The sequence below is a fragment of the Microtus ochrogaster genome, chromosome 15 (assembly GCF_000317375.1).
Source record: "Microtus ochrogaster isolate Prairie Vole_2 chromosome 15, MicOch1.0, whole genome shotgun sequence".
Lineage (NCBI taxonomy): Eukaryota > Metazoa > Chordata > Mammalia > Rodentia > Cricetidae > Microtus > Microtus ochrogaster.
This window is the reverse complement of record NC_022017.1, coordinates 34,986,141-35,010,686: the sequence shown is the minus strand read 5'-3', so window position 1 is coordinate 35,010,686 and position 24,546 is coordinate 34,986,141. Positions and strand designations below refer to the sequence as shown.

The 24,546-nt window shown below is 45.9% G+C and overlaps 1 protein-coding gene across 1 annotated transcript in view; it reads right to left on the bottom strand.

Moving 5' to 3' along the window:
- Positions 1-24,546, bottom strand: part of Zfat (zinc finger and AT-hook domain containing) — a 159,543-nt gene that overhangs the window by 114,274 nt on the left and 20,723 nt on the right. Inside the window, exons 2-3 of the mRNA XM_013348950.2 lie at positions 13,763-13,939; positions 1,885-2,136 (exon numbers count right to left, since the gene is read on the bottom strand). Of these exons, the coding sequence (XP_013204404.2) occupies positions 1,885-2,136; positions 13,763-13,939 (429 nt within the window). The remainder of the gene's footprint in view (positions 1-1,884; positions 2,137-13,762; positions 13,940-24,546) is intronic.

Here is a 24,546-nt window from a genome sequence, read left to right as displayed (position 1 = left end):
AAGAAGAGATAGATTCTATGCCAGCTAGATGAGAACTTATTACTTTGCCCCAAAATTAGACCTAGACCTGGGAGGCAGGAAGGAAAGTTCAGTACCACAAAAGAGCTGAAGTCCCAAATACCAGGCATCTTCAGAAAGGTCCTGGCATCTCAGTCAGCCAGGACAGGACAGGGCTGTGGAAGCATAGCAACCAACACTTAATGGCAGAGAACCAGTCTGCAGATGACCAGGTAGAAATCAGAAAGGCTGCCTTAGTGGTCAGGGCTCTTAAGATGCAACAAGAATCAAGGAGGATGCCAGAAGAGAGGAGGGGTGGGTGTATGCACATGTGTCTGTATGTGTCTGTATGTATCTGCATGTGGTATGTAAGAGACAGTGGACAGAAAAGCAGAGACACAGAGAGAGAACAGTAACGCCCATAACCCACATCAATGAGCTACAGAGCCAGGGCCGTCTGAGTTTCAGGTTTGGAGATAATACGACCTGATCCTAAGCAACTGCTCTCTAAAACCTATCTTCAATTTTCCAAAATGACTTTGGGTTCCAGCTGAGACACAACACAGACCCCTACCAAGCACACTGCTCACACTGTGGGATCGCTGTCAGCCCACTGCCATGTCAGGATTCTGTTACCACACAAAGTGGCAAGGGTCACATGACCACGGTTAGCGCTCTTTAGGAGATTGGAGAGATGTCTTAATCAGCTGCCACAGATGCTGGCAATGAGCCTCAGCCGCCCACCTGGACGCTCGTTAAGTATAAATTGATGAATTACTTAATAATCCATCCAATCTGTGCCGGGATTTTGCATACCAGGCATCCTGCTTCATCACTGGGAAACATTTACAGTAAACAAATTAAGAACAGCGGGTCAGAGGATGGCCTGGGGTCAAAGGTCAGGTCCTCTTGTTACCCAACAGACACCAGGCAAGTGTCTTCCCTTTTCAGTGTCAAGCGTGCTGTCCTCAGAACAGCCAGGATGACAAAGGTTCCGTAGCCACATGGATGTAACAGTTAACAGAGGAGCTTATGAATACTGCGTCTTCTGATACGGCAAGTGCTACGCCAAGCTCTGGAGAAGCCCTGTCTCACTTAACACTCAGAGTGCTCACACAAAACTAGCAGGTTTTCTTCCTGTGTTACTGATGAAGAAACTGGAGTTAAAGCAGGCCAGCAAGGCTGGAGCAGATTCAAACCCTGACCACATGCTGGGCTCCCACACAGCAAGCACACTTGGCACAGTGCAGCCAGCCCTTCAAGAACTCCCTCATCTGGGTGTGCCTCGAAGAGAGAAAGAAGGTTATCTGTGAGTTTGCCATGCTGTGGCCACTTCATGCCATGCTTGCGATCACCCTCGGCCCCACTCGAGGGCTTCAGTGCTGCAGCCCAGCCAGGAACCCAGCCAGAGGAAGTACATGATGGCTTTTCTTCAAGAATGCCCACCACGGTCCTCGGTCACCAGTGACCACTCAGCCTGCCACCCTTGACTCCATCCATCCACTTAAATGTCCCCCACCTCACGCTTGAGCACTGTCCAGGTCCCCTGTGTTCATATTAGGATGACTGCTCTCGATGACTGCCCTCAACAGTTTGCTTCCAAAAGCTCCCTGTTCTCCTGACACATGAACGCCCCAAGGTGGAGATAAGAGTTTTCCCACTGCCATAATCTCCACAGTTCCTCTCCAAGCACCTCTGACCAGCATGCTGCAGGTCTCGCCTACTGCGTGACATCTTCACCTCAGGGACTATTCTCAGGAACAGTAAACGACCATTATGAACCAGATGGAGAGACCTGCGCAGGCACACACTACTTCCAAGCAACCAGCCTAAAAGCAGGTATTGGCGGTTACTGCTCTTGATAAGAACCTGACATACAGCACTAACCTGCAACTCCTTCCTCCTCACCCAGATTGAGCACGATGATGCAGATGTGCTTGCGCAGCTGGCGGGTGTTGGAGAACTTCCGGCAGCACTTGCTACACTCCAAGGTGCTAGGGGCCAGGCCACTCCCTTCCTCTGGAGCCAGGGGACCGTCCTCACTGGGGCTCACTAGGCTCTCTACCATCTCCTCTTCAGTGCTGGCCTTCTTCGTGGAACCCTTGGGCCTGCCCCTCTTTCTCTTCATAACCAAAAACTCTGCAAAAGAAACAACAGGGCAGGGGGCAGTCACATGAGGAGCAGAGCAGGACCGTTACTCAACCTCTTTGTGTAAGTGTGGTCAAGGTCTGTGTTTTATTAAAAACGAAACGTCTGAAGTGGTTCCCCAAATTACCAGCTGCAAATATCTTTAATGCTGATGCTAATGGTAATCGATTTTGCAATATCCTGCTTCAAGACTACCAGCCGGTCAGAACCTCTACACACAGTCTTCAATAAAGCTGGAAGGGCGCACAAGTTCATGTTATGAGGATGGCTGGCAGTACACAAATCCTGCCCTTATTAATCCTCACTTCCACTTAAACCCAGTCCTCAGAAAGTGCTTCAAGACCCCTTTGCGAATGGTTTTCAGGGACTGATGAGAGCACCACATTCCTATTATGCAAGTAATCTGATTATGTCAAAGACTCAAACTGTCCTGGTAAAAAGGAGGGGGAAAGTATGATAATGTAAAGCCACAAATTACAGGGCAAAAGATAATAACATTCTTCAAGCTGCCTACTGACCTAGGAATTTTTAAATAGTATGATCAGAACTGCTTCAGAGTGAGTTCCAAACTACATTTTTACAACAGCATTCCGGTCCATTAGTGCTCATCATGAAAATACTGGCCTCTAGAATGAAGGTGGAATTAAGCAGGAAGCAGGAGCAGTGGACAGAACTGCACATACAGTCATGTGAACTGGGACTGATATAGTTTTATAAATGTGATAAGCCTTGGAGACACTCCAAGCAGGGGTATGGCCCCAGCTTGGCGACACCCCAATGCTAGAGCTGGCACTGAACAACTTTTCAGGATTGAGTAGAGGGGTCCTAGGGCTTGGTGCCATGTTAGGTGATGGCTTGACTGTAGAATGGACAAGACTCTTCCTGCTGTCTAAAGAGCTGAGGCTTGCACAGGGAAACACCAGTGACTCTGCTCAACGCTAGCACAGTGGCACCCTTTAAACAAGGGGGTCACCCAAGCCCACAAGGCAGGGAGATGGGAACACAGTCAGCAGGGCAGAGCAGCATATCTATGTCCTCTGGCCACAACCCACCTCAATCCAGGGTCCCCAAGCATTCAGGGACACTGGGCACTAAAATGGAACAAGAAATCTCCCTGTGTGACAGAACCTCTGCAGAGCTATAATGCTAAGCACAGGTCAGCACTGCCTGAGGATCTAGTCCATAGCCTTCTCTGGCCTAGGTAGCCAGCACAACTACAGACTGCACTCCATCTCACTAGGGCATTGGGGGTGGGTAAAACACACTAAGGGACCAGACAAAGCAGCCAACAAACTGCAGGCCTTTGATCCCTTTGTCAGAACTGGATACCACCAAGGACAAAGGCTGTGTCCCAGGAGGACCAGTGGCTGGGCACTGCAGGTTCAAGGAAGGAATCCAGTAATGGAGTAAGAGCAAAGCCTTTGCGTCAAAGTCTTGAAACTCCCTATTATTATTCTTTACAACAACACATGCAACCTGACATAACAGCAATTAACATCCAGGAAGCAAGGTTAACAGAACCTATAGAACACTCCTCACACCCCTCAGCTGAGCGGCACAGCCAGCACCCAGCAGCTGACTGAAGTCTATGGCCCAGCACTAGCCTGGTGAGCAGACAGAAGCTGCTCTCTGAATGCTCTGAGCAAACAGCTGTGTAGTCAAGATGAGTTTAACCGACAGAGAGGTCTGATCCTTGCCCTGGGTGACCTCCAGGCCCTTACGTCCTTTCTGATAGATGTATGTGTGCCTGAGGGCTTTGGCCTAGGTGGCACATAATGGGAACTTCGCAATACAACACAGCACCTCTGACCTTCGGAGGGACCAGAGGGAAAGAGACTGGAAGACCTAGGAGAACGGAGATCACACATGAGCAGTAGGCTTTCCAGCCCCCAGCAACAGCTGTGAGCGGTGATAGCGTGAGAGACTTCCTACGTGAGTCTTGATCTCATCGTGCATGAGGGTGGGAAGTGTTGACATCCAGCACTAAACGGGAAGCCCAAAGCTCTACTGAGAGCCACCCTAGTACCACCTACAGTCCTACGTGTAGGACTTTGCTGAGTTCTGTAAGTTCCTCTAGCAAATTACTGAGCCGGAGGAAGACCACAACAATCCCCCAAACTTCAGCTAGCCATTCAAAGAGGATGGTCTTGAGACCCTTCCACCCGTCTCCCCCCCCCCCCCCCCCAAAAAAAGCTTATGACTTGTGTCTTGTAGAGAACTGTGCCCTCAGCTGGAGGGCCAGGAAACCCAGTGTAACGGGTGTCCGGTGCTTTGTCCAGAGACACGGTGTGCTGGGCTGGCAGTGCTCATGACACACAATGGGAGCACAGCACAGTGAGCAGCACGACAAACTGGCTGTGAGTCCCTCTGCCAGCAAACTGGGGGCTCTCTACAGCCCTGGTTATGCCTTACATTATCCCTTAGCACCTAACCCAGTGTCCTGACCCCACAAAGCCCGACGAACTAATGACCAGTGTGGAATCTAGTGGTTAAGAAAGAAAGAAAATCAGCCCTGAAAGCTTCCAACACAACAGCGACAAAACTAATCTTCCATCCTCTGCATCCATAATTCAGATCCTCGGAACCAATTAGTTAGCAAAAGATGAAATATTCATAAATGAGCTTGGAATAATTTAAGTTCTGAAAACAAGTTGGTGCTGTCAACTACCCACATTTCATGAAGAAATTCTGGGGCTGGGAGGAAAACCACACAGCCTCAAGTCAAAACATCAGGATAGGCCTGGCTAGGCGCCTCCTCTGCTCCTCCATGAACCCCTTAGCTCAGTCTGTCACTGAGCTCTGGCCATTTGTCCTCAAGTCTGTATAGTAAGCAGCCTTTCCAGTCTCAAGCGATTGTGTCCACTCAAGTCTGTGCAAGCCTTCTGCTCCAGGTTTTTCCTGTCACTAACCCTTGTCTCCTTACCATTTCCTGGCTCTGGAATGTTCCATTGTTCTGGATAAATCTGTCCCACAATCCTCAGGCAGGATATTGGGGAACACTGTGCACCAAGCGTGATGTATCCTTTGTCTTCTCAGGAGTGGAGCAGCTTGACGAGTCATAGTATGCCAACCCTCCTAAGATCAAGGCTGCTACAGTCACCACAGAAGGAAGGCTGGCAAGGACAAGCAACCCTAAGATTCTGGCCCCTCCATCCTACTCCAGCCTCCCAGATGCACAGGTCTCAGGAGGTGCTAGAGCACACAGAAGATAGGCAGTTAGTGGAAGGGTAGGCTCCATCTATGCAACTGTAAGGATGTTGTCAGCTGTGCAATGCGGGACTTCTTTGGTGAAGCAGCTGTTTTGAGGTCCTATGTTCCTATAAGTAATCCTTCTTCTGTGTTCCCTTAAGGAAGTCCACTGAACTCACAAGTTCACCAAGACAGACCTGGATGAAATCATTTCTCTCTCTGTTCATGTCTCCCTAGGAAAAGTAACACAACGCTTTTCCATGTGCCCTTTTGCACATGGTCCAAACACACACACAAACACACAAAGGAGGAGGGAGACAAAGAGGGAGAAAGGGAGAGAGCAACAAACCTCCATTCTCTCTTCTGCTTCCCCCTCCACTGTCCAGTGTAGCTGCTCAAGTTTCCTGAACATGCACATGTATCCTGCCTTCTCTCCCTTGCTATGTCCATTTCCTCCCTGCAGGTCAGACTCAAATAAATCCTAGAATGTGGTCCAGCTCAAAGCTTAGCACCACCTCCTTGATGCTGCCGACAGCAACTGAGGCAGGACTAGCCATGTCCTCATTTGACTGGTGTCACACACACACACACACACACACACACACACACACACACACAAGGGATGTGCGCTCAACCATCACTTCGTATGTCTTTTTCCTCTCCTCCTAATATAAACCCTGATACCTGAGCTGCCTTTTAATCCCTGGGTCTCCCTGGATCTTAAACAGAACTGGAGAGGAGGAAGCAGGTACAGGAAAAAAAAAAAATGATCACTGGGTGAAGATAGCAAAAGAGGCTTTTGGAGAACGCGCTGTGTCTTATGCTTTAAGTTCACAACAAAAGAAAGGGGCAGAGCCATGGTGCTTCAGAGCCCTGGAAGCCAACCAACCCTCTCTGCCACAAAATCACCCTTGTAGATCCAAGGCCAAAAACCCTGACAAAGAACAGAGAGAATCGCGGGAGGTTTTTACATTCAACCAAAAGAAAAGAAAAAAGCCCAAAAAAACAAAAGTTAATAATGTAAGCCTTTTCTTTGTACATCACTAAAGTTTGGGGGCTCTTTCCCAGTTATTATCTCATTTTACTGTTATAAGAACTTAGTGAGATGTGTGTACCAAACATAATTCACTCTGTAGGAAACAAACAAAAGACCCAGAGGTTTCCAAGGCTTGGCACTTTTTCCAGAACCATTTGCTGAGCATGCACAGCTGGACTGTGGGTGTCCTTATTCTCCACCAAAGACTTTACTGCTAAAGCCCCTCAGGGCCAGCTAATGATGCTCAGCTGTAAACATCTGGATGGACCCAGCGTGCACAGCAGAGAAAATGCCTTTGAGTAGGACAGCCCTGGATTCAAACCTCCCTACACCTCAGGTTTATAAGCATAGCATAGTCTCCACTTTACAGAGCCCCTGTTACAAAGGTGGCCACTGTGACAGCGGCAGTGCACTCAAGGACGACTGGCAGGATGGCAACTGTCTGTCATTACACCTCCGCCCAAACATTCCGAGATATGAAATCCTGCTGAAGAAATTCCTGCCTTCCCAACCAGGCCATCGTCAAGATTATGTGACTCCTAGATGTGTGTGCATTCCTGTTCACCCTCACTCAATGAATGTTCTTCCTTGATTTCGTTGTTTTAAAATAGCTCACACACCAAGAGACCAATGTAGAATTAAGGTCACACTGATTTTTATCATGGCTGCACCTTGGATAACCAGCCTCCCAGTGCTCTTACATAGCAGCTTGGTCTCTAGTCACAGTGGCTCCAGATCTTGGGAAATCTGGAAAGACTAACAATGGAGGACCCCCGACAGTCAATCTTCCTGACATTTATTTCCAAAGCCCAGGAAGCAATAGGGGAGACAATGAATTATTTATTGTCATACCCCTCTGTGGGGAAAGACTGTGCCCTGTTCTACAGCACAGCTGAGGCACCAGAGGCTAAAGGCCAGAGCTCTTTTTCTCCCTGCAGGTTTATCAGCCATACTGTGGAAATGGCAGTGAAGCTAATGATGCCGAGGCATGAACACCGAAGGCAGCATGCTGAGCACCTCACAGGCGAGCCTTCATTTAATCGCCAGGTACTTCATCAGCCCCATCCCAATTACACAGTCAAGAACACTGAGACAGGGTGGAGAGATGGATCGGTGGCTAAGAGTATTCATTCGCAACTTCTTACAGTTTGTTTCCTAGCACCCACATGGGGTGGGGCTCACAACAACTTCTGACTCTAGTTCCAGGGAATCTGATGTCCTTTTCTGGTTTCTGTTCATACCAGCACACATGTGGTGTACAGATAGATATACATACAATCACTCTTGTACACATATATGACAAAATAGATAAAAATTCATGGATTTCGAAAAAAAAAAGAACATTGATACTTGCAACAATTAGTTAAAATGAAAAATGACCCAAGGTCACAGAATTAGTAGGTGGCAAAGGTGAGATGTGAACAGAACTGTCTTAGTCAGGGAATTTCACAACCATGTTAGAGCAAATCACTCATACATCAAAATGGCCTTATCTGTTGAAAATGTCCAGAAGAGACAACAAAACAGGTCTAAAGTTTCTGACATCAACTTCCCTAGGAAGCCGTCTTTTTACCCTCAACCCAGAGCACATGATCCCCACTTGAGTACCCCAAAAGCTCATGAGTACTTATCATCCACCAGCGAGGAAAAGCTAACGGGCATGGCACCTAGGACCTCTCAGCACCTAACATAGCAACCAGGCACAGAGCAGACCCGTGGTCAATGGGAAGTGGATACGGAAGTGGAAAAGAAAGGAGAGATGAAAAGGAAAGGGAAGGAGATCCTACAGAGGGATCTACCAAGGGGGAGAAAACAATACACCCCAAACCCGTAAGTTCCTCATCATGAAATGAGCACAGTGGCCGAGCGGTGGTGGCACATGTCTTTAATCCCAGCACTCGGGAGGCAGAGGCTGGCAGATCTGTGAGTTCAAGGACAGTCTGGTATACAAAAGCTAGTTCCAGGGCAGGATCCAAAGCTACAGAGAAACCCAGTCTTGGGGAAAAAAAAAAAAAAAAAAAAAACAAACACAAGTACCTAACTTTCCATGTACACAAGTACCAACACACACACACACACACACCAAACCATATGTCACATTCATGTGCCCACGCACACACACCAAAGAGAATGAACTTGATCTACTTGGCAATTTTTGTTTTGATCACAGCTTGAATCACAGCTAGAGACTTGAGCTGTAAAAGGAAGAAAGTGAAAGGTCATTCTGCAGACCAGACCTCTGTGAGCAAAGAAGATTAAAGGCTATCAAAATAAACGAAAGTATTTAGGAACCTTCACGTATAAAGGTAGAGAAAGACAATAAATCAATTACTACGCAGTTAGAATTTTAATTAAACTATTTCAAGTATCTTTCCAGTTAAAATGAAGTGTGAAGGTTAAACAAACCTGAGTGGAAGCCATCAGAGAGAAACTAAGCCTGGACAAGCATCAGATTTTATAGACTTTCACGGGGAGAAAGATGTCGGGGTCCGGTGCTAGCCCAGACTCTCAATTATTTCTCTTGACCAGATCCCAACATAAACTATCTCTCTGGACTGGCGTGGAAGCACGGAAATAAAGACACGACTCACATAGCTTTATCGGGAGGGAGATTCTCAGTGGTCCCTCATGAAGTCCTGAGTTCACATCCTGAAGAATTCCTGTTCATTTATTCTCCAAACAGCCATTATACAAAAACTTAACTTTGGGGAAATACATTAGCATTCTGTCTCCTAGAACCAGGTGAATGACTTTTCCTCAAGTCCACAACTACCTGTCTGCTCTGTAAGCTAGCTGTCACTAGGCTTGAATCGGCATCTCTATAAGGCATCCTCCAAATTACAAAGAAAGAAGCAAAACATCATGGCCTTTTGTTAGGTTAGTGAGAGCCTGCCTGGCAGGATAGGTGACCCATCTCAGGTGTGGCCTATGGCTTGATGGCTTGGCTGCCATGCCACATAGAAATATGGGCCTACGGAAAGAGAACATGGGGCTCCTAAAGAAAGACTCAGGAAGACATTCTCTCATTGGAAGAACCTGGTTTTAATTAAAGTCTTAGGAAATAGTTTTTAAAATTAAACTATACAAGCAATTAATCTTCTATTAAATACAAAAGGACAAAATGTACTAGAGAAGAACTGAAGTCAGAAGTAAATTCTATATCTAGATATATACATATACGAGAATGCCACAGAATAGCAGCTCAGTGGTGAGAGTGTTTGCCTGTGCTGCTGACCTTCCTCGGCATAAAAAGTTTCACTTTTTATTATCACCATTATTCACAACCAACTCTGATCCAAACATATCAAATGAGCAATTCCAGAATGAAACAAACCCACAGCATAGTGAAATCTCCAGGCATCATCAGTTTGCTGAGCGTACACACACTGTACACACTACCTACTGTTAGCCATCCCATGGTCATCTTGGTCATGAGAGCAGCTACTTCAGGTATTAGAGTGCTTATGTTTAAGCAATCTTTATTTTACTTAAGAATGACCCCAAAATATAAGATAAGCCATGCTGGCAATTTTAGTAGAGACCATCGTCTTAATTGTTCTGTCTAATGTTACTACTGCTAATCTTTCACTGCACTACATATGTAATAGAAGGTGGAGAAGGTGGATCCTGAGAGTTTGGCCAGCCAGCCAGCCTAACCAAAATGCTGAGCTCACAATGAGAGGCCTGTCTCAAAACAATAAAACAGAGAGTGGGGGAGGAAAAAATAACATCTTGCTGTGGCCTCTGCATGCACACACAGAAACACACACACACACACACACACACACACACAAAGTTTAAACACAGAATTACATAACCCAGCCATTCCATTCCTAGGTATATACTCAAAAGAAATAAAAACATGTATTTATGTGCAAACCTGAACATTAATGTTCATAGAAGCTTTAATCACAGTAGCCACAAAGTGGAAACAAGCTAAATGTCCATTAGCAATGAATAAACTGACAAAGTATAGTAGATCCATGCTCTGAAATGCATTTGATCCATGAAAAGAAATGAACTGGCACATACTACCACATGGATAAATCATGGAAAAAGCACAGAAGTAAAAGGAGCCAAATACAGAAGGCCATGCTTTATGACTCCTGTATCTATGAAACATACAGAGCATGGCCATCCACAGGGACACGAGGTCAGTCAGGGAGCTCCAGGGCATAAGAGGGAAGGAAAATATGATTGCTTAGAGGGTACAAGTGCTGGTTTAGTTTTGCTTCACAGTGATGAGAATGTTCCAGAATTAAGTAATTGTTAGAGTGCACCGCATTTTGACCACACTTAAAACCATGGAAATTTATGCTCCAAAGCTGCTAATATGGTGAAATTTTATGTCAGTTTTATCTCAAAAAGTGCAGGTATAAATAGAATTGGCAGACTGAAAAATAGGTCATAAAAAACTTGAAATGTATAGAAAGGGACAAAAGCACGGGAAACACTAAAGTGAATATAAAGGCACAGAGAAAAGCTCACGCATGCTCAGTTTTGCAAACTTCAAGCATTTGTTATTAGCATTTCTCCTCGTTCTTTTCATGTCTGTGTGGTATTTCCTTCTACGGAAAATATATCTAATTCACTTAACTTTTCTGGACAGCCTATCTCTTCTCTCCAACTTATGGACAATGCAGCATGAATGTTTTATACTGTGTGTTTGTGCAGGCTCTGCTTGGGCAGAGAAGCAGGGGTGCTCATTTAGAATTTTAAAAGGTTCTGTCAGTATGCCCTCTGAAACAGTTTGCCCAGTCACATTCTACCAGGATCTAGAAGCTTCCACTCTTTCCATCCTCACATCAGCCAAAAATACTATTATATGCTTAAGAGCTTTCACCAATTTGACAATTAAAAAAATTCAATTCTGTATCATTTTAATTTCTATTCTGTTGGTTCCTAGTGATGTTTCCTGAGAAGAGTCAGGTGGGATGGAGCTGATCCTCTACGAGACAGGGAAGGCAGCAAAGCCAACATCAAGAAAATAGAAGATGGCCACTTCAAATGGTAACAATCATCTAGCACTTGGGGAAGAGGATTTGCTGTGTACCAGCTGGGGCACTGGCCACAGAGAGGAATGGCCTAAAGCCATCCTAGGGATAAATGAGAGAAAGCATCACAGACACAGTGAACACACAGACAGGAGGACTGATCTGACTCAGAGTGGCGTTCTAGAGCCCAGAGGAAGGGTTCTAAACCAACACATGGCTAGCACCAAGTCCTTCCAGGTCAACCCAAGCTGAGTAAGGCCAAGGAATATGCAGGCGTGAGCGAGTGGGACACAGCCATCTTTGGGGAGCCAACTTCCCAGGCAGAAGGGTGACCTTTGCCTGTCAAGTGCTGGCTCCCCAGGGGCTAGACTTCAGGTGATAAAAAGGAAAGACAGGCAGGAGGGAAGAGTTGTAGGGATTGAGGGTCAAAGATGGGTCACCTCATTAGGTAAGGAGGGGAAGGGAAGAAGTCAGAATATACATCTCACAAAACACCCAACACAGAGAGAACTCCCTGTAAGCATACAGGGCTTTACTATCATTTCCCTACTTCTTGTTTATAAAAGAAACAGAAATGCAAAGTTGTTCCCTGTCTGATTCATGTTCCATTTCACCCTAAGCAACGCTAATGGAAAAGAACTATAACCTTTGCAAAAGCAATTCTCACATGCTGGCCATGTTAACCCAGTGACTCCTGTCTGTCAGATGAGTTGGATAAGGAAACCGCCCATTTTCCTGAGGTCATTTCTGTTTCCAAACAGTCAACCCAAACTGGAGCCTCTCCTGGGAGGCCTCACTCAGCAGGCTCAGCTGGAAAGTGCTTCTGCAGATGGCCTCTCTCATAGTAGCCCTCCCTGGGGGTCCTCACATGGCAGGAAAAAAGTGGGGCCTGGGGCTCCCTGTGCTGGGGAGAGGGTGTCCTAGAGCCCATGAAAGCTTTCCCCTTTTTCTTCAAAGCAGAGTACAGCCCAGTTCCCTGCAGGTTGTGAAGTGATTACAGATGCCTTTCCACTGACTTGCTTTTCTGTGGGAGGGAGGACAGTCTGCCCCAAAGCCTTTGAGGGTGGAGACAGGTGCAGGCACAGGCGCACACCAGCAGCGATGGCCAACAATGGTGACCTGAGAGAATTCCTCCTCCTCCTCTGCCCACTTCAGGTGCTGAATTTTCTTAGTTTCTCACCATGCAACACAAACAGCAACGAAGAAAACTTTCCAGCGTCTCAACAACTTAATCATCTGTCAGACATACTTCTTCCAGCACCCTAGGCCTTGGCCAGAGGGACTTATTAACCAAACAGGTTTTGTCTGGAGTCTCCCCTTGTTAACAGTGTCCGACAGATGATCAATAAGCCAGACAGTTTTGAATGCCAGTCTGAATATTCCCAGGAAGGAGCAAATGTATAGTGAGAGTGGCTAATGAAGCCTTCCATGGGACATTTACCACCCAGCCTGGGCTTCTACTCAGGAGACTGGCTGCTGTCCCTCATCATATATAAAGGGTTTTGTGGGGAATTTTCTGCGTCTTGTTTGCAGCTGTTCCTCCTGTACTCTATCTTTTCCTTATCGTCTGCGGGGACCTAATTACAGTGCCTGGATAGCTTCTCTAATCCATGGCACCTGCTGTAGCTGATCTCATTCAGAAAGAGGGTACTGCAGCTGCAGACAGATGTATCTCCACCCACTGATGGTGAACCTGAAGGATGCTGTGTGACTCCAGGAGTCACAATCTGAACCTTCCTCTAGGTTTTTAATACGGCTTTGGAGACACCATTTCCAAGACTATAGATAGCGATTAATTGATAGTGTATAGCAACACCTCCCTTCATCCTCATCTGTACAGGAGGTACATTCTCTGTCTTGATAGGAATACTTATCTTCACTTCTCAGATAAGTTACATAAGGATTAGAAAAGAAACTTCATTTGCTTTAAATAATTCAGCTGATGGGTACCAAAGCTGAACTCACCCACAGTTGTCTGAGGTCAGACTCTTGTTTTTATTCCTCATATACACACACCCATACATACACATATATATATGAATATATACACATACATATATACACACATCCACACAAATACATATATACACAGATGCATACACATATACACACACACATATCCACATACACATATATACACATGTATGCACACACACAGATATACACACACACACACACACACACACATCATTGACCAGGTATTAGAGGGACACCTACAGAGCTACTAGGTAGGAAATTCAAAGATCTGATCTTTCTCAAGAACTACATTCAGACAATGATGCGGCTCCAGTTGAATTTTCTAAGTTTCTGCTGCACCATGAACAGGAGAGCTGGCCCCACAGTAATCTAGCGTGTTCCTGTATCACCAGTCCCTGCCCAGCACGCCTGCTGTCCTTACCATCTCCGCCCTTGCTTGGGTTGGGGGTTTCAGGAGTACTCAGAGGCCTGAGGGGAATGATGACATCATCTGCATTGACCCCTTCTTCACTATGCTTCTCAGAAACGTGGGTCAGGAGTTCCAACCGATTTGGTGAGAAAAGGTTACAACATTTACACATGAAGATGGCTGTATTTTCTGTAAGAAAAAAAAAACACATATTGTTATTTCTCTGTCACATAAACAGTGATTACTCCAAAGAGCAATAAATAAACAAATAAATAAATATAAAAATAAAAAACCAAACAGACAGAGAGAACTGCCGTATGCACTGCCATCAGCCTCCTGCACACTATCTTTCCTTCGCAGACACCTCAGGAGGCATGGATATGTGTGGCTAGAAACCATGAGCTGAGCTCCACAAAGTCACAGCTAAAGTGTTACAGACTAAAGCCATTCACACTAGAAACAAATTTAAACACACAGTGCCTAACTAATGTGTCACCCACAGGCCATGGACAAGCCCTGGTCTGATCTGGGCAATCAAAGATGAATCTAGGCCCAGGCCTGCCAAGAGGTACCCTCATACAACCATGACACAGACAACACAGAACCACTGTTTTTTATAGTTTGCAATGGTGTCACTTCCCACAGGCCTCTACTAGACTAATATTATAAGATCATTTCACAGATGTTCTCAGGAGACTGAGAACCTTATGACATTTAGCAGAGGAGAATGTCTAGGGACCCAGAGTTATTATAAGGCCTTTCTCAGGTCTCAGTTCAAAGGCACAGCAAACATCATGTGGAGATTAAATAAATATGACAATATTTTTTTTTTGTATGACAGCACTAGAGAGGGCCTTGGTAGCCCTGGGTGACAGCTACCTCAGCCATCAACTGTTAATTAGCATGAGCTTGCCAGGTACCCTCTGCAGGTTCAGCTGTTGGGTAGTGGACTATGCCTGCAATTTAAGTGACAAAAAAAAAAAAAAGCACTGAGACCCAGGGCCACCCCATAACTGTGGACTCAGCCAGGCAGTGTGGCCATGAGACAAGGTTCAGTGAGGAAAACTGGACCAGGAAAGTCTGACAGGGACAGAGGCTTCTCAGCATGGCCTGCTAAGTTAGAGTCACAGGAGAGCAAGGGGCAGATCCTAGAAGGATCCAGGAAGAGAACTCCCAGAAACTGAGGTGTTAAAGAGCAGAGCAAGGACAGAAACTGATAGGGCTAAGAGGGCCAGCAATGATGGCTTCGCTCTCATGGCTAGACACTAGCCCCTCACTCACAAACTGCACCCGCGCCCTGAAGTCCTGCCCTGCTGAGCTCCATCTGGCCCAAACACAGGGGGGGGGGTAGGTTTGTTCCCCTACTCTACCAGCAATCAGCAACAACCTCAGCTGCATGAGGAAACAGAAAATGCTGGCACGATACAGGAGGCCACTAAAGGGGTGTCAGGAGCAAAGAAGGGACATGAGGGACATGCAGATCTGCAGAGAAGAAACACACGCCAGGCAGGGCGTTACTACGGATGGGAAATGAAGGACAAAGGGCAGGCAGGTGAGGGCCTCCGCTTTGCTACTACCAACATATCTGTGTCTTCAATGACTGCCTGCCCCACACACCCAGGACAGGGCACAGGGCATGCCCCCTGGAACACAGGCCTCCAACACAGACAGTGACTTCTTGGAGATGTTTGTAAAGCCATGCATGAAAACCAAAGTGTCAAAGCATATTATAAGGGGTGCTGTACAATGCTGTACCCCCTGAATGCTAAGAATTATTAATACACCAAAATAGCAATAGGAAAGCCACTTTTCTTTCTACAGTAGCCAGATATGAAAAAGTGTATCTTATATCCTGAAATATAGTCATAATTATGTTGTCAGCTGGCTCTGATGAAGATGTGATAATTTGGGTACATTCTGGGGTCCAATTACTATGCTCTCCTCCTTAACAAAAGAACTCAGAGAGAAAATGACATGCTCAGCACAAGGAGACCCACAGCAGTCTGGAGTATGAACATGCAATTCCCCTGAATTATCTGTTGGCTGGAGGCAGTTACTCTGCACTGTTACAGAGGAAACCCTTAAGATGCTGGAAAAAAAAAATTCCTCGTTTCTAAGCTAAGGGCCAATCAGGTCCTCTGTGGACCTCTGGCCTACCTGTCCTGGGGACTCTGAGGACTCTGTCCCAGACCTCCCAGAAGATGACCATGAAGTAAATTTTGAGTCTGGGGTCCCAGGAGATGATGAAGCATTATGGAAGCCATGGGCTGAAGTCACAGGATGTAATCAATGTGAAGAATATTCTGGCACCTAGCATACTATCTAACACTTTGTGCTGTTGTTCCTTTGTTCCTTTTAACTCCATTCAGCATAACTAGAACAGAACAGGGTTCTGGCATCTGCGGTCTCGGTTCTTATGCTATCCCCTGTCCTAAAGAGGTCATTTACTACTGAAGTAAGAATATGAATTTATGTTCACTGTGAAACAGACACAAGCAGATTTAGAGTCAATAGAATCACTGAGTGCCTGATACATCTCCTTCAGACCTACTGTGTATCAGACACAAGAGTCAGACAGAGACTAAGGGAGGGTCCACCTCATATCGGTAAAGGCCTTTTCCATCCTTAAAAGGCCCCCATGACCACTCCAGCTCTAGACACAGCATGGGAAAAGGCAGAAGAGACACTGGCTTTCGCTGGCATGGACAGTGGAGTCAGGAGCCCTGGTTAAAATCTCACAATACTCTTCCTTACAGAAATAGCCTCAGATTGTGACTGTCTACACTAATGGTTCTCAACCTGTGTGTCATGACCCCTGTGGGTCACAAGGGTGACATATCAGATATCCTGCATATCAGACATTTTATACTACTTATCATAATGATAGAAAATTACACCTATGAAGTAACAACAAAATAATTTTGTGGTTGGGGGGGTCACCACAACATGAGGTATAAAGGAACTGTAAGCTATTTTGTGAAGCTGCTCAGGACTGGATGTCAGGGTTCCTGCATCTATAGGCAGGACTGAAATCCTTGTAACTCAACATGCAAAAGGCTGGAGGCAGGTGGCCCAGAATGCTGAGTTTGTTTCATCTAACTCAGGTTGTGAACCCTGAGTAGAACAGAGCTCAGGACTCTCGGGAGGCAGACATACACATGTGCCTGGGGCAACACTCAGTACATGGCCAGTTTCTACATCCTACACTCTCCTGCAGGGCACTACAAGGCTGACATGCTTCTCAGCAAGAGTCTCGCCACCTAATGAAGCCAGACTCTGACAACCCACACCATGACGAGAGGGTGACAGCTGCTGGCATCTTCCCAATACCCTGGACTCCGAACTCTCCTGAAATTGATTTTATCCACGTTAAAGTGACCAAAATGAAAAAAAAATCTTAAGGCCAGCTGGGAGCAAGACAAGCATGGCAGGTGAGAGGCCCAAGGCACGCTGAGGAGATGCAGAAGCTGGAGTCAGAATATGGGGAGTGGCCATGTTAGGGCATCCTGCACAGACATACACCCTTCGCCAGAGGCAGCCCAGTGCACACCTGCCATTCCAAACACTGCAGCCAAGGGTCCCAGATGGATGGGGTAGATGAACTCTTTCTTCTCACTAGGACTAGCTAAGAGCACAGAGCACTGCAGGTAAGATAAACACAGGGAAACTCACACTTGAAACAGGCCAGCTCGCAACCATGGGACCTGGGAAACAGCACAGCAGTGACACGCTTTGGATTTTGTCCTGCCTCCTGCAACTAGCCTGGAGCTGAAGAGGTTATAGATCTGGAAACAACAGCCCAAGCCTGTTTTCCATCCAAAGGACAAGCGAGTGCAAACAAGCAAAACAGGCACTCTACCCACCATAACCAAATACCTCAGTAAACAGTGGCCCTGGCCCCATCCCACATACAAAAGTTGAGAGAGAACCAGAACTCTCACAAGCATCCAGCCATAATGACATGCCAGCCCTCACTGCACTTAAGTGCTACAGGAGAAGAAGCACTGAGATCTGTCAGCCCTGCTAGTCCTGGTTGGCCTTGATACAGCAGCAGAGGCACTCAAGAGCCTAGATTCCACTGTCCTACCGAGTGCTGTAAGAGTCAGTAAGGACCTAAATTCCACCAGTTCTCCCAAGAGTCAATGCAGGTAACGTGGAGTCTGGACTCCATCACCTAGCCTAGTGGAAGTCTAGACTCCACCGTCCAGCACATTGGGAGTCTGCACTCCAACACTCAGCCCAGGGGGAGCCTAAACTCTAAGATCCGGCCCAGTGTCGAATGCAGCAGCAGGAAGGATGAGTTCAATTCCACTGGAAGTGGTATCACCCTCTACAACAGAGCCAAGGGAGCCAGTCAAGGCAGAGTATGTAAGACCTAGGATTTCACACCTAAGACAGCCAGGATTCAGTCACTGTTCACTCTCCGTGACTCATCAAGAAGCAGGGGGAAAGTATGTAGAAGGACAGAAGGCCATGAACAGACATCGAGATGACACAGACAGCAGGATGATTTGATGAGGACTAAAGTAACCATCACAATAAAAAAAAAAAAAATGTCTTCAAAAGCAAATTGAACTGGGGGGGGGGTTCCTCATTGATAGACAAAGTAAAGAAATACCAACTGGAAAGTTTAGAACAGAAAACTAAAGCAACTACTACCAAAAAATAACATTCAAAAGCCTTCAATGGTGAGCTCAAAATAAGATTAAAAAAAAAAAAAAAAAAAAAAACAGGAAAGATGGTGGTGCTGATGCAAAGAAGCAGGATACAAAAAAAGAAAGAAAGAAATGATAAAAAAAAAATAAAGAAACAGGATACATCAGATACATCAGAGGCCCAGAGAGGACAGTGAGTAACACGCAGGTACCCAGGGACCACAGCAACAGAGCTAAAACTCTGTCATCAGAGCTCAGGGATGAGGAAAAGATGTTGAAACTGAGAAAAATGTGGTAAGAAAGGACAACTGAGAACTTCTAAATTTTTAGAAAAATAAATGAATGTACTGGAGAAGCTAAGCAAATCTCAAACAGGATAAACTTCAATAAACTTACTCCAAGAAATATAATCAAACATTTGAGAAGTAAAAATAAAGAAATACAGTTTAAAAAATAGCAAGAAAGGAAAAATAATGTATTTCCTATCAAAAAATCATTTAGGAGACAGCATATTTCTCAACAGACAATAGAGACCAGAAGGAAGTGACACAATCCATCTAATTTCAAGCACACTGTTGAGACTTGTAGGTAGGAAGAAACACAGCTCACAGAGGCACAGCCAAGGTACAATCTGTGTTAAAATCCATCTCTGAGAATTCGTGTAGAGATTCAGATTCTAAATTCCGAGCTGCACAGACCACACTTCCCAGTACATTTCATGCTGCCTCCACTAGAGCTGTAGCCACAACCTCAATAGCCCAGCATCTTCCTCTTACTAATAATACCAATGGAGATCCATTAAGAACCCATCAGATAGATGAATTAATGACTGCAAAACACTTAAGCATTTGTCAGTAACCACAAGAAGACAAAATGCTACAATGCTAGGTTATTAAATCACTCCATATAAAGACTGTACATTAAAAATCTCTCACTTTTGCTCCTTGATTAGCATAAATCACCCTCTCTACTATCCAACTATCTTCTATTTGGTTGTCTTAACTGCAAGAGAATTCAACAACGAGAGCCAAGTCCCTATTGAATTGTCTGTCTTATGAGAAGAGGTGGCAAGAACGCCCCTTATATTTTTTTGTTTTCCTGCTTCTCATTTGTCCTTAAGTTATTAAATTCATAGAAGCTAGCAGCTCCCAAATAGGAGTGGAAATATTTTAGCAACATAAAGCCAGACTGCTGTCACGTCCAACATAATGAACAAAGTCTCACGTTGTGCAGATTTGTGCAATACCACACCCCCTTCCGCTTGCCTCCCTAGTACAGCAGGCAGTGCCCCAGTCATAAAATACCACCTCCCTCAGAATCTGAGATTCTTTCTTCTATCTCTTGTATTCTAGGCAGTTTGGATGCTCACCTTACTAGACCTGGATGGAGGTGGGTGGTCCTTGGACTTCCCACAGGGCAGGGAACCCTGATTGCTCTTTGGGCTGATGAGGGAGGGGGACTTGATTGGGGGAGGGGGAGGAAATGGGAGGCGGAGGCGGGGAAGAGACAGAAATCTTTAATAAATAAATAAATTAAAAAAAATACCACCTCCCTTTATTTTCTTCATGTGTAGGAGGAGTGTTTCGCCTATATGTACACACATATGTATACCACCTGCATACAGTGCCCTTGTAGGTGAGAAGAGGGCATCAGATCCCCCTGGAACCGGAGTTACAGATGGTTGTGAGCTACCACGTGGGTCCTGGGAACAGAAAGCAGGCCCTCTCAGGGAGCATCAAGCACTCAGAACCACTGAGTTACCCCTCCAGTCCTCACCCTTCCTTTATCTTTAAGGGAAGAAAATCTGGTTAGGATGTTTTCCTTCACTCCTGTGAATATGTCCCATGTTGTCACTGTCACCACCACTATCACCATCATCATCACCAGTGTCACTATCATCACAAACACCATCACCATAACCACTACTGTCATCATCAACACCATCTTCACAATGGTCACGAGCACCACCACTGCTGTTATTAGCACTAGCATCAACACCACCTTCACCACTTTCATTACCACCACTACCATCATTTTCATCACCACCATGATTATCATCTGTGGTGGTCTGAAAGAAAATGACCCTGTTTTGGTCATGGGGAATGACACTATTAGGAGGTGTGGCCTTGTTAGAGGAGGTGTGGTCTTGTTGGAGAAAAGTGTGTCACTGTGGAGGTGGACTTTGAGATCTCCTATGCTCAAGCTATGCTCAGTGTAGCACCCAGTTGCAACTGTTGCCTGCAGATAAAGACGTAGAACTCTCAGCTCCTTCTCCAGGACTATGTCTGCCTGTGTGCCACCATGAAGATAATAGACTAAATCTCTAAAACTATAAGCCAGCCCCAATTAATGTTTTCCTTTGTAAGAGTTGCCATGGTCATGATATCTCTTCACAGCAATGGAAACCCTAAGACACCACGACACTATTAAAACGTGCTGGAACTAAAATTTTAAAAGGATGTAGGAGACAGGAGGAGGTTTAAATTCATCAAGCTCTCACCATCTCCAAGTGGCATACAGGGCTCACACTAAGTGCTCTTAATCTTCAAAGCAATCCTCTGAAATGAGTTTTATTATTCTATTTCTCCACTGTAGGACGGCATCTATTTTACAAAGTACTAACACTTTCTATGTCACTAAAGAGACAAAAACACAGATAAATAAACTAAGACATGCCAGCTTCTTATCACACCAACTAAAAGATGCCTCTCGGTGTTGGAGCTGCCTGAACACAGCAGTGTTCCCACAACTGAATAGAAGCAACACAGGTCCAGCACACAGTAAGTACAGGGCAGCCTGGGTATGAACGCAGGAAAGCTTGACTCCTGCTCCTTCTCCCCCTGTACAATCTCACTTCTCACTCTGCACACAGCACTCTTGCAAGCCACTCCTTCAAGACAAAACTAGAGACAGCTGAATAAACAGTAGCAGGCACTGTCACACGCCTGCCACACTACTTTACCAAGATGCTGCTCGCCCAAAAGCACCTCTACCTTTCCTTAAGACGCTGGCACCCCATCAGTAAGTCAGAAGACATGGAGACATTGTAAGAAGTCACATTTCTACCATGTGTAAGATTTATTAACACAAAATCAACCTATTATGTGAAATGAGCTGTCTTCCTTAAACACGGCACCGCTGTGCCATGGGCAACCCTGGCCAGCTGGACAGAGGAGTCCTGCAACTAAGACAGACACAAAGACATTATCCTGTGTTACAGGCAAGCGAATGTAACTTGTCTAAGAGGGTGGGCTTATAGGACCATGAAGTTCAAAGGTTCCGTGCTCAGCTCCAAGGGCAAGTCTAAAAATGAGGAAGTAGAAAAGTATCCTTTCCATGCAAACACCTACATAAGAGCAGCTGTGTGTGGAGGAGGCTGGAACCCCTGTAGATAAGGAACTGGCCTGTCAGGGGAAGTGAGGCTCATCAGGCCCAGGAGATACAGACACATATCAGCAGGGTGTCAGAGGACAGCAGCAGCCAAGGAACAAAACTGAGACCCTGACTCCTTGCAGAACAGACACCTCCATGCAGGCAACCACCTCCTCAGAAGCCACCCTGGATGCATGATCAGCCAGGAAGTGCCAGGAATTTGGTTGTCCAGGAGGCCTGGAGTTAGCAGGCAAGTATAGGAAACCTGCTACCATTAACTGTGTTCTAGGTCTAGGCAGCAGGACTCCAAATGCTGGATCTGAGATAGGAATCCCCCGGAAGGCAGATAAATGAAATTGGGCAGACCAAAAAAGTCCACACAGTCCAAGGGCTGCCAGTTTGCAGTTTCTCATAAAAGCTTTCACACCTAGGTGAAAGCTGGGAGGCAGCTGCTACCCTGCAGGCAGCCAGCCAGAGAAAGCACTGTGAGGAAACAAAGCAGAAACTCAGCTTGCTGTGAGGGTGAAAGGAAGTAGCTGGGATTCAGCTCTGCCCATCCCCAGAGCTCCCAACAGTCAGGGACCAGACCTGGACAGACAGAGGAATAGTGCTGCTATTCTCTACTTTACAGTCTTACTTGAGTTTTCAAGTTTCTTTAGAAATTAAAAAAAAAGGAGATTAAATTGAAGAAATCACCTGAGTATAGTAATATTTCATTTTTATTTTAATAAAGCTTGCCTGAAGATCGGAGAGTAAAACAGCTGCCCTGGTCAGCCTTAACAGACCAGGCACTGGTAACACACACCTTTAGTCCTAGTAGCCACACTAATTTGTCATAAAACTGGGCAGTAGTGGTGCACGCCTTTAATCCCAGCACACCAGAGGAATGTAAACCAAGAGGAGCCGGGCGGTGGTGGCGCACGCCTTTAATCCCAGCACTCGGGAGGCAGAGGCAGGTGGATCTCTGTGAGTTCGAGACTAGCCTGGTCTACAGAGTGAGTTGGAGGACAGTCAGGACAGTTTCACAGATAAACCCTGTCTCGAAAAAAAAAAAAAAAAAAAAAAGAAAAAAAAATAAACCAAGAGGAGACAGCTCTCAGTCTCAGCCTCATTCTGAGGATTCCAGGAGGCAGGATCGCCATTTCGGACTGAGGTAGAAGTAAGAGTCAGTGGCTGGCTGTTTTGCTTTTCTCACCTTCAGGTTGAACCCCAATATATGTCTCTGGGGTTTTATTAATCATGATACACCTGAGTGCTGAGGAGAGAGCCTAGTGTTGCACAAGCATGGCCTGAGTGCGGATCCCTTGCACCCATGTAAAAAGCCAGGTGGTACTGCACACCTGTAACCCCAGCATTGGAGGACAGAGACGGATGGACCCCAGGAGTTCAGTAGTCAATCTGTCTACCCAAAATGACAAGCTCTAAGCTCAGTGAAAGACCCTGTCTCAAAATATAAAGTAGAGAAGCAATCAATTAAGAATGGCAGCACAACAGCAACCTCTAACCTCCGTAAGCATCTGCATGGGCAAAGGCACAAGCACACACGTGTGCACATACATACATACACAGATACATACATAAACGTGCAAACACACATACATACATACACAAACAGATACATGCACACATACAGAAACATACACACACAAACATACATATATAGAAACACACACATGCACACACAATATATACCTGCACATTCACACACATACACATCCATACACACACGCACACACACACACACACACACACACGAGTTGGTGTCAGGAAGAAATGGATAATGAAACAAAACACTTGCATGTCCTTCTTGGAAGATGAAGACAAAAGTCCCCAACAGCTCTGTCGTCAGAGAAGCCGCCTAATACTTGGCACCAGACTGGGAAAGACACTGAGACCAAGGCCAGCTCTGGACACAGTGGGAAACCAAGCCTCAGAATTAAAGACTGTAAACATTCTCCTGGTGGGGGTGAGCTAGGTGGAGACTTGTAAGGGCTTTTCCGGTCTTTCTCTCACAGGAACAGCCTAGACTGATAGGATGACCCAAAAGAAGCAGGAAGTTAGTTTAACCAGTTCACAAAGTCATTAGGTATGTATTAAATGAGAAAATATACTTTTGATGCAGAAATTTAATGTGCTGCAACTAGACAGTTTATGGGCATGGTAGGTGCAGACTGCCTAGCCTCAAAGAGACAGATTCCAGTGTCGCAATGTGTAGACAAAGGGAGTGGAGGACTCGGTGAGCAGAGGGTCCTGGGAAGAGGGGACCTAAGGGAGGACTCGGTGAGCAGAGGGTCCTGGGAAGAGGGGACCTAAGGGAGTGGAGGACTCGGTGAGCAGAGGGTCCTGGGAAGAGGGGACCTAAGGGAGTGGAGGACTCGGTGAGCAGAGGGTCCTGGGAAGAGGGGACCTAAGGGAGTGGAGGACAGGTAAGTTTGGGGAAGTATAAGACCTACCTAGAGTTCAGAGTTCTAAAAGTGTGCACATGCCTTTCAAAAACAACGCATCAAGATTCCACAGCTCAGAGAGGCATCCCTGTCAACCCAGTTGGAGTCTAAGAACCTCAGCAGTGAATAATAGCCACACCGTCTTCACACCTGTGACTACACTTGATCATCACTGCTGTCCTAGGAAACAGCCAAACGGGTGGTGCTGTCACCACCAGCACCATCACGTCCATCATCACCATCATTGCCATCATCATCATCACTACCTTCATCAGTCACCCTCACCATTATCATTATACCATCACCACTGTCTCCCCCATGAGCA